Source organism: Ammodytes marinus (assembly GCF_949987685.1).
Source record: "Ammodytes marinus genome assembly, chromosome: 3".
NCBI classification, from domain to species: domain Eukaryota; kingdom Metazoa; phylum Chordata; class Actinopteri; order Uranoscopiformes; family Ammodytidae; genus Ammodytes; species Ammodytes marinus.
The window spans coordinates 5,903,258-5,914,255 of NC_137232.1; the positions used below are offsets into that span (position 1 = coordinate 5,903,258).

Genomic DNA, 10,998 nt, shown 5'->3' on the forward strand with positions numbered 1-10,998 from the left:
TAGGTTGAACTGATGATGATAAAAAATGATGGTGATCTCGCAGAAGAAAAAACAAAACCTCTCGCAACGTCTCACACCCATCTCAACAGAGGTTTCAAGGTTCATTTCCACTTAAAGTGCTGTGAATTTCCCCCAATTGAAAACTTACCATGCGTTTCCAAATTGCATACTCTTTCTTTTTTTCTATTATACATACTACATCTGACCATAAAAATAATCTAGGCATGCAGTAGGCACACACTTGGGTTGGGACACACTTTTACTTATTTATTCCATTATAACATTGCGCCTTGATCTTGCCTCTTGCATCCCCGGATGTTTTTCATACGGAGGCTCCGTTGACGTGACGTCACGTCTGGTGCCCACTGGATTGTGTGTCAGAATCGCCCCAAATAGCATGCTGATTTCAACACTAAACTTGTTTGCATGTAGTAGACATCCAGGTACTCTTAAGCATACTAAATCTGACCACAAGAATTAGGACATCCTAAATCTTTTTTTTCTACCATACTAAATAGGAGAAAGTATGGGGATTGGAACGCAGCCCAAATGTACCAAATTAGCAAGTATAAAATATGCTGACCTAAATTCTAGCGTATGTTCTGTTTCTCTGTTTCACTGCACTTTATTAACGGTCCTTTCCTCAGAAAAAGAAAGAAAGATACGGATGGAGAAAGAAAGAAAGAAAGAAAGAAAACAAATGGGCTGGATGCTGATTGAGCTGTCAGCATGGCAACAGAAGCAGTGTGAGTGTTCTCTGATGTGTTTCTAAAGGTGCTAACACCTGTGTGCTGCAGTGAGCTCAGCTGACAGGTTGCAAGGGAAGACATTGTGCATGCAGTAGAAGAAAGCTTCTGTTCTCACTGCTCACCCGTCACAGACGTAGGGAGGCAAATCTGTTGTTGGAATGAGGCTATAGAAAGAAAAGCATATTCTGTGTTCCAACCCCCATACTCCCCTACTATTTAGTACACCAGAAAAAGATGTAGGATTTCCCAATACATGCACGTCAATTGTAGTATGCTGAAAATACATGAATGCCCCCACTAACTCCAATAGCATTTTGCAGTATTCGTCTTTATTCTTGACATTTCTTGACATAATGACAAAAAAAACTTCCTTATCTGATTTTGTTTTCTCTCATGTGGCCCTAAAACTCTTCTGTACTTTAGTATGTAGTGTAGTAAAAAGAAAAAGTATGTGATTTGGAACGCAGGGATAATCTCATAATGTAGCTAGGGTATATAGCCTATTGGAGTGAAGTACCACAGCGGTCACTTTCTTTCTTATGTATGGGTGTGTTTGGGTGTATGCGCGTGTTTGTGTGTGTATAACTATTATGTAGCAATCGAAGGTAAACCCAGCGGTCTGAAAAGTGATGGCTGCACTTAGCCTAGGCTGATAATGAAATCACAGAGTGAGTCATTTTCTCTGGGACATTTAAAATGTGCCCGTCAAATGAAAGGAATATGATTATGGCTTCAATTTGATTTGTTTTACTTTTATTCATTTTGTGCTACTTGTCGATTGGTTCAAAATGCTTGATTGGGTGGTGACTAAATACTTCACATATCCCGTCGAAACCAGGGGGTAAAGCAACAGTATGGAATCAGACGGGTATCAAGTCTGATTCCATACAACAGGGACACATCCATACATTTTGAAAAGCCAGTGGATAGATTCAGGGGGATTTCATTTTTAAACAACACTTGAAAATGCATAGATAATACATATCTCAAACTTTTGCACACAGTTGTTTGGAAATTTAAATTGCGAAACCTTCTCTGCACAGGATTGCCAATAGCAAGTGAATTATGTTGTTTGAAGAGCTGCAGCTAAACTGCAATTGGTACAAACTAACAGCAAACAATACACTGCAGACAATATCAACACCAACGTGCGATTTAATCCTCAAGCGGGTCATCCTAAATTGGTAATACCATCAAAGTGAAAAATATATCAAGCTAATCCTTAATACAAGAAAGCTGAAAAAGCGAATCCAAAATAGGAAGCCATTTGGACCATAACATGCCAAAATCAACAAGTAGATTAACTGAAAATGCATTTGTATTGAAAAGATTTTCTTCACTGACTACACACTTTACACCTTTTTAAAATTGGACAAATATTGATCCATTGGCTTAGTGCTGCTGTTAAAGATTGTGCTGGCATTTATGCAAACAAGGCATTCAAGTTGCCAACATGGCTTGGATGTTCTCAAGATGTTCTCCTGAGGGTCTTGCCCTGTAAATATCCAGGTACTCTAACGGCATACCTACCCATCCTAAGCAAGGTCTTGTCACAATGGAAAAGTGGCAACTCAGAGTTCAGAGGACTTCCAGTATTGCTGATTGATTGTTCAACCTCTGTGCTGCTGCCGTTCCTTCCTCATTGAACTACTGATCTTAAATTGTAACTTCACTTCTTCCATATGAACCTGTTGTTCCCGAGTGACTGGGAATAGCTAACCCTATAGATTCTTCCAGCACTGCCCTTTGCAACACATCAGCTGATTTTATCTAGCGCTGAAAAGTGTTTTTGCTGCTCGTTTACCCCTTCACACACCGATGGCAGTGAGTGAGCCACCCATCAGGAGCTATATAGGTGTTCGGTTCGGAGTCTTGCCCAAGGATGCTCATCATATGGACAATGGGGTGTAGGGATCAAACCACTCACTCTGCAATCAAGGGGGAACCTGTGGCTTTCACATTGGTAAGAAAAGGATGGAAGCCATTTAGCTGCAGATAGAGCATAGTTTGGCGAAAAAAAATCATAGCTCGTTCTATTGTTAACTGCATGGTGTCTGATGCTGCACGGTTTACACTTTAAGGTGGTAAACCTTCTCTCTCTGTTTCCATATCCATTTGTTTTTCCATTCCTTACCACTTTAATTTCTTTCTCACCATCTTTTCTTTATTTTATTGCCAATCTGTGTATCATCTCTCTCTCTCTCTCTGTCTCTCTCTCTGTCTCTCTCTCTGTCTCTCTCTCTTTCTATCTCTCTTTCTATCTCTCACGCTCTCTGTTAAAAGCTTCCAGCAACTTAACTAAATCTGATTCCAGGCCAGCCCTCGTGACATGTCTTTGTGGCTTTGCTGCACTGTGCAATTAGGACTTGGGTTTCAGCACAATGAGGGAAAGTGAGATGGGTGCGGGAGGGAGGGAGGGTGGGTGGGGTTGATGGATGGATGATCGGAGGTAAAGAGCGCTGGAGCGTTGTGGAAGAGGACCGGGAACGTTCTATACAGTGTGTGGCTGTGATTAGAGGTAACAGAGAGGCAGACTGAGGAGAGAAGAGAAAAGGTTGAAGCGTGTCAGACAGGTGTGTGTGTGTGTGTCTGTGTGTGTGTGTGTGTGTGTGTGTCTGCGTCTGTGTGTGTGAGGAGAAAGCAGATTATTTTGGCGTAAAGACTCAGGAACAAAGTGAAAGGAAATGAACCCACGGTGAACCTTTAACAATTCATCTCTTTCTTCCCCCTCGTGCCAGCAGGGCCACGGATGAGATCTCAGAATGCAGATTTATCATTAGCACCTTTTTGCCGACGGTGTCATAATCAAACACGCGGAGAAGAGACAGCCTATAGGTCAGACACAGGAGACACACACACACAGAGGACAAGAAACAGCCACGGAGAGAGAGCAAAACCAGCAGAGATCTATGTCATTTCCCATCTTTGTCTTGACGTTAACCATCCATCTCTAACCGTGGCCCTGTTCTTTTTCAATAATCACGCTGTACTTGTGCGTCAGTGTGCGAAACCTAGAGACAGACAAGACTCTGGTCATGGTCAAAGTCAAGCCATTATTTCCTCCTCCTCCTCCTCCACTTCTCTCCCTCCTTCATCACCTTATTGTCTGCCTCCACTCCTTGTTTCAGTCTGTTAATTTAACCTTCTCTTTGCTTGCAGTATTTCACTGATAGTCTTTTACTTATCTGGACGTCTCATCTGATTAGCATCAACCTTTTGTTTTATGAACCCCGGCGAGCAACGCTTAAAATGTATCTCTCATCCGTTCACATATCAGCCGACTGCTTGATGTTGTTTCTCTCCTATCTTACAACTCCTCTCTCGTCCCTTTTTTTTCCCTCTGTAGATTGTGGTCAGCTGTGTTTCTATGGCATTTGTTCATCCACTTTGCTCATGGAAGAGTGGGCAAACATTATTGAGTTCTCTTCCACAAATGTTGGAAAAGAGGCAAGTTTTATAAAAATAAAACATAAAATCGTCCCAACACGCAGTCACACATCAGCAAGCCATTCAGTCATTCATTGCAGGCAGCGTTGTGCTGAGAGGAAATAAGAGTGGGATCATAAACAGTGCCGGATATTTGATGCATGCACGATGATGGGGGAAATGGAATGAGTCCCATTTCACCAAAGGCTGGGCAGCTATAGCTCCGGTATGGAGATGGCTGTTGATTGCCTTTATTTCACAGTCTGTGGAATACTGATGAAGTCGATGATATTATATTGTTTGTTTTTTTACACAGCTGAGTGCGAACCAAAGTTATCATAGACCAAAACATTATCAATCCATATCTATACAGTTCTGTCTTGGTTATTTGGGCAGTAACAGCATGGCCATTAGCCTGGCATTCCCAGACCTGCCACTAGGCGCTGGCAAATTAAATTTGCTGCGCCTGTTGGTCTGGACACTCTCCGTTGAAGCTTTATCAAGAAGACCAGAAATCTGGGCTCACGTTTCAATTGGTTCTATCTAATATGGGCGGCCCAGAGCCCTTTGTATGGTACTCTGGGGCGGACGTAACCGGATGACGACAGTGACGTGCATGCGACGTCGAAGCCGTGATAGTAAACATCAAAGATGGCTGCGGATATGTTGTGTGAGTTTGAGACTGCTTTGGCCTCGACCCTTAACGATTTGGAAGACGGCACTCAAATCTTTCATTAGCAAGTAAGTGGAATGTTCTGTTTTGCCGACCGACCACGGCAAACGTTTAATTTAACAGTTTAACAGCTGTTCACTAAACGAACGGGGCTTACGTCACCTTGTGCATTGCTCTGATTGGTTGTAGTGCTAGCCAACTGTGTGCAGTGGCATTTGAAATGCACGAGTAGGAGCCGCCCCTTGAGTTGGAAATTACTATTGATCGTGGCCAGACCCTCTATCGTTCAAGATATCAGGGTCTGGATTTCCAGGCTACATGGTTATAATGGCCCAAATGCCTATCACATGGTGTCATTGCTGTCATGATCCTGCTTGGGCCTCAGGCGCTTGTGTTGTTTTTTCCCCTTTACCCTTGTCTGTGTTCTGGTGTAATTGCAGGGTTGGAGTCGGGTGTGCTGGAGTCAGTTACCAGCATTCACAGCTGCCATCAATCAACAATCAACTGCTCTTCATATACCCGGCCCTACCTTCCAGACACTGCCAGATTGTAAACTCTGTTACCCAGTCAGTAACTCTCCAGCCACCTAGACCTTTTGTAGTTCCGCCTGCATTTAGCTTGTTGCTAAATTCTGTTCTTTTTTGCCACAGTCTCCCAGCCTGACTCCTGCCACCAGCTCCAGCCCTCGTCAGCCAGCTCTCCCTCCCTGGAACCCTCTGCCTGCCTGCTCTTGCCTGCCTCTGCTCGTCTCCCCGGATTCTCCCCTTGGCACTTCCCCTGGACCCCCATGCCTGTCAGCCACTCCAGAGCCCGGTCCAAAACCCCAGATTCCTTCTAAATAAACCCTCACTGGTACTGTCTCTGCGCCTGTGTCCTCCCTGTCCAGCCGTTACAGTTGCACCTATCACAATGAATGCACTGACTGTATTGTAATAATACATTGTTGCAACAGGGATTGTAGGTGTGTCTTTTTCAATGTACACTTGCTCTTTTTTGTGTGGCCAATGCTCACATTAGAAATCTCTCTAAAAAGTGGTTTGTAAATTGCTCAGAATATGTGAATATGTCAAGCTCATGTGGGATCTCTCAGTCATTCAATCCATCAGAATCAGAACAGTTATTATAACAAAACAGGACAATCATGGTCTGCATGAGCAGGATTAAATCTGTATCCTCTTTTTGGCTAGATTCCTGTAGTGGGCTTATATATTAGTGCGACCAAATCCTCCACAGTTTGTCATACAGTATAAGCAGAATAGCATATATTCATATTTCATACATATATATACAGTATATATGTATGAAATGCAAATTGAATACAGTCATGGGTTTCCCCATATCTGTTTGAGCCAAAATCTCCATCATCTATTGTGACAGTGGGCCAGCAGGAAATGTATGTGAGTGGCCCCGATTTTCACATTAGTAATATCTCATTCGTTTTTAGCATCCGAAATCTATGCAAGTGTATTAGGTCAATGCACAACGTCCTGGTAATGCATGATTGGAGCCATAAGGAGGAGACATATTGAATCTAGTTCACACAGACGATAGGACTTGGCCAAGGTAATAGTAGAGTCCTGATTTAGTAGAGTGGGCATTTTAGAAAAGCTGCAGTGAGAGTTATACATTTCACATTTTTTAATCACAGTTAACTTTGTCAATTACCCCTTGCAGCCTTTAATTCTCCTCGCTTTCCCGCAGCTATTAAAAAGTCCCTCTGTTGTCAGAATTTGTCCAATTGACCACAGCCATGGGACTGCCGCTTATTCAGAGTGCTTCCTATACACCTGTCATCGGCTTCACACATTATGCCTGTGTGTTTCATGTGTGTATACTGAATGAAGCTTGTGGATGAGAGCATGGTGGTGTGTGAGTGCTGTCCTATTTAGAGGCTCGATTTTCTGTATAAGGTAAAGTGGATGCCTAAGAAGTTCTGGGATGCAATGCTGACCTAATTATATTGGTTGGCTGATTCATGGAAGGTATACACTATTTGATGATACTAAAAAATAAACATTGGGTTATACAACACATGCACAACAATGCTGCACACTTTGAATGTGCATACAACCCACGCACAAGTCGGTTGAATGGAAGTTCACCGACAGTGAGTGGGGGGAGGGGGGAACAGGGACAGGGGGAGAGTGAAGCTCTTGTTTCCAACTGTTGTTTACTACCTGGCTCTTCACAACTTGCTCTGATCTGTCATCAGAAACATATATCTGATAACTAAGGGTTATGGTGTAGGAGAGACATTCTGGGGCTGGCATGAAAAGAGCACAGAGTAGCAGTTGTTGTTAAAATTGGAAAGAGGACTGTCTCCCTCTGCCCTGCTCTGTCGGTGCTTCTTTTGACAACAATTAAACGGCTGTAAAGCCACGGACGACACCAATGGAGTCTTACACAGTAGGACAACAGAAGCCACAAGATTCCATTTGAATAGATGATACGGGTATAGGAATAGGGTTTACATTTCGCACTACTAAAAAAAGTCTTCACAAAGTTTCAAGTTCAAAGTTTGACCTTATACAAATGAGAATATAACACAACACTTGTTTGCCCAGAGAACAATACATTGAGCATTACCATAGAAATGAGTCCCCTAGCCTTCACAAGCACAACAGGAGGGTGACTATAATCACACTAAATAAATAAAGATCAGAACGGAATCTCTTTTTGATGCTGAGCCCTTTTGGTACTTTGAGAAGTTTTTTGTGTTTGTTCTCATACAAGGAAAAGATCGTAGATTCAAAGGAAAGCAATATGTGTGATGTTTTAGACAGTTATGATGTATTAAACTAAATACTAACATTTATGTAGTTCTCGCATTGAAATATATTGGGTCAAAATGTGGTTCCAAACCGTACAGAAAACTACACAGAAATTTTTTTTTTTGACGAGAAACAACTGAGAAATTGCTGAAGATAATGGACACTTTTATATAGGTCAAGGGCAATACTACGCTAAAAAGAGTTAGCATTAACGCTAAAGTAGGTGAGCTATTCTAACTCATAACCCAGTGTAATAACAGGCAACACACACCTCATGCATCTTCACAGACTGTAGCAGTCAAGACCTGTTGGCCACAGTAGATGATGGATATGTTTCAGAAAAACTGGTCTCACTGTTTCTCTGGTATAGCGGGCCGGGGAGTGAGTTGACAGCTTGGTAAAAACTCAAGTCAAGTCAGCACTACATCAGCATATTTGAAATCTCAAACTACAGCTTTGGGGGAATTTTGGTCAGTAGCTTTTTAGAAGCACCCTGCATCAGCAAAAAAAAAAAAAAAAGCATTGGAGCAGATTTGGGGATTTTGACCAGTTGGTGGTATGAAATGAGAAAACATCAGGGGGATTTGTTGAAGTCATTGGCATTCAGCTGATTCATTGTTGAGGCGTGGCGGCGCATCATGTCGCACAGATGGATTCTATGGCATTGAAATCTATAAATTGTGATGGTAATTGAAACAAACACTCCATAAAGAGTCCTTGGCTTGTTTTAATGTATTTAGTATGGAGTTTGAGAATGAGTACTTGACACCTGCAAATCTACATTCATTTGAAAAAGGTTTTGCTTTCTTCCTTTTGCCTCGAGAGCATAAATGATTCATTCTCAGCTCCCGTTTCTACGAAATACAGTATGTGCCGCTGCCTCTCACTTCCACTTGAATAGCAGAGGTCGTATAGTCCATTCTCATAACCTCTTCTACACTGTGGTGAGGGTGTGATCGGTTGTGCCATTTATTGTCCCCATATTCATAATTATGGTCGTGGGTTGGGTAAATGTCACTACCTCACTGCCTGAGTGTGTTTGTGGCGAACCAGCCTGATTGATGCCTTTGGGCCAAAAGAATAGGGCTTGCAGGGCTATGATGTTATAACCGCCAGAAGGCTAGTGTGTGCATGGGTGGGCAGGAGTGCGTCTGACATGAACTGAAGTGTGATGCCTTGAGACCGCTGCATGTACTCTGAAAAATCTGTTGAGCCGCTCACCTGCAGAGCATTTCTTACATAATGGCAAAAGGCGTCTGTGCATTTGCAAGAAAGACTGACTGAAATTGCACTATTGCTCTTGCAATGTCTCTCTCTCTCTCTCACACACACACACACACACACACACACACATACATACACACACACAGTCCCTCACCCTAAGCTAAACTACTCCAATTCTGCCAGTGTGTAAAAAATAATGCTTTCAATGTGTTTTATTACAACCAACATCTTCTCTGAAAAGCTAATAAAATGCCTTACTGTGCCCAATACTTTGTTTACTGTGTGAGTGAGTGTGTGTGTGTGTGTATATGTGTGTGTGTGTGTGTGTGTGTGTGTGTATGCGTGTGCGTGCGTGTGGGAGGGGGTCGGCAACTGCTGGCCCACATACTCAGTATCTGCATTGTTTCACCCACTCACAAAGGTGCTGGTGGGAAGGTATACTGGGAGCTAACAGTTTGGAGTAGCCTAGATCACGCAATATTGCATGCTTATACTTACAAGGGCAGGCATACAACTGACTATAAGACAAATACAGAGGCATGCACACACACACACACACACACACACACACACACACACACACACACACACACACATCAATTATCAATTATATGTCATTTGCAATTGGACTTTCTCCAGGAATAAACTCCAGTTGCAACTTCCCATGCATATTAAAACGACTCGGGGCCAGCGTGAATATTTTAAGCCCAATGCAGTAAATAAAACAGTGCTTTGATGTGGATTTCTAAACGAATATCAATAAGAAGATTTGATTGATTATATTCAAGTCTGAGGGCATGGTCCACAAGTTTCCACTTCATCCATACAGATAACAATTACCTGCACTATTATTAACTACAGGTTCTTAAACGAGGTGCTCTATGGGTGACATTTATAGGCTACCACCAGCTGTAGCTATTGAATGGACCTATACACACCCATACTAAACCGCGTTAAATAAAGACACACAGGGCCTATGTGTGTGTAAGTAGATAGAGTGTTTGATCGATCTCTGTCTCACCTGCTCGTTCGTGGCCAGCTCTTTCTCCAGCTGTCGGTGCTTGTTGTGCCACACCAAACAGTGGACAGGATAGCGACTCTTCTCCGGAGTTCTCTTAGCAGAAATCATCCTCGGATCATAGTTTGCCTCCTCCTTCTCTTTCTTCACTGTGGATAGTTTGCTGTTTATTTTACGCTATATCCAAGCCTTTATCATCCGTTATACCCGGGCCAGCCTTGCGCGTCAGAAAGTGAATGATGCCTGCATGGCTCGCTCTCTGCCTCTAGAATAAAACCAGCAAAGCTCCCCAATTGGAAATAATTCATGGAAATATAAAGCCCCTCGTTTGATTGTCTCAGCGGCAGCTTATCAGGCTACACCTTTATTTCTAAACCACCCGCTCCTCCACCACCTCTTGTCTCCCTCTCTCGCTCTCTCTCTCTCTCTCTCTCTCTCTCTCTCTCTCTCTCTCTCTCTCTCTCTCCTGCCTACTCTCCTCCTCTCCTCCCATCCGGTGGTGGTGGTGGTGGTGACTGAGAAAGATGCGTTGACAATCTGCAACGAAATGTGCGCACACTCAACCAATCCGCTCTCAGTCCAGGGATGTTGTAATAAAACGTAGTCCATCGCAAATAATCTTGCACAAATGTTTAAAAGGAAAGAAACTACAACGCATAGTCCCCAACAGGAATATTACAGTGATAGGCTACAAAGCATATATAAAAGAAAACAATAAAAACTAAGGTTAAGACCAATAAAGAATTCAAATGCATAATGTTAAGTTAAATCTAAGGCTTAACCTTTAATTAGGCTACTCCTTTGGTGTAACACATTGTTTCAAAGTTCAACTATTCAAAGTTAAAGAAAAAGTGTTTGACATTTGTCAACACACACACACACACACACACACACACACACACACACACACACACACACACACACACACACACACACACACACACACACACACACACACACACACACACACACACACACACACTTGTGTGTTGTGTGCGTGTTATATCAAAAGCAATCAACTAACTATAGCCTACCACTACAATGATGCCAACATATCACCTACGTTTATTTATGTTTAATTTTTGAAAACATATTATGTTAGCCTATACTTTTAAGGAATAGCCTAATGCTCTTCAG

At 42.6% G+C, this 10,998-nt stretch overlaps 1 protein-coding gene across 1 annotated transcript in view; it reads right to left on the minus strand.

Annotated features, from left to right (window-relative positions):
• ankrd13b (ankyrin repeat domain 13B) overlaps positions 1 to 10,008 on the minus strand; it is a gene marked incomplete at its 3' end in the record, with an annotated part of 55,202 nt that extends 45,194 nt beyond the window's left edge. The window contains exon 1 of the mRNA XM_080024977.1: positions 9,865 to 10,008. Within this exon, the coding sequence (XP_079881103.1) occupies positions 9,865 to 9,972 (108 nt within the window). The 5' untranslated portion in view covers positions 9,973 to 10,008. The remainder of the gene's footprint in view (positions 1 to 9,864) is intronic.
• Between the last annotated feature and the right edge of the window lie 990 nt (positions 10,009 to 10,998).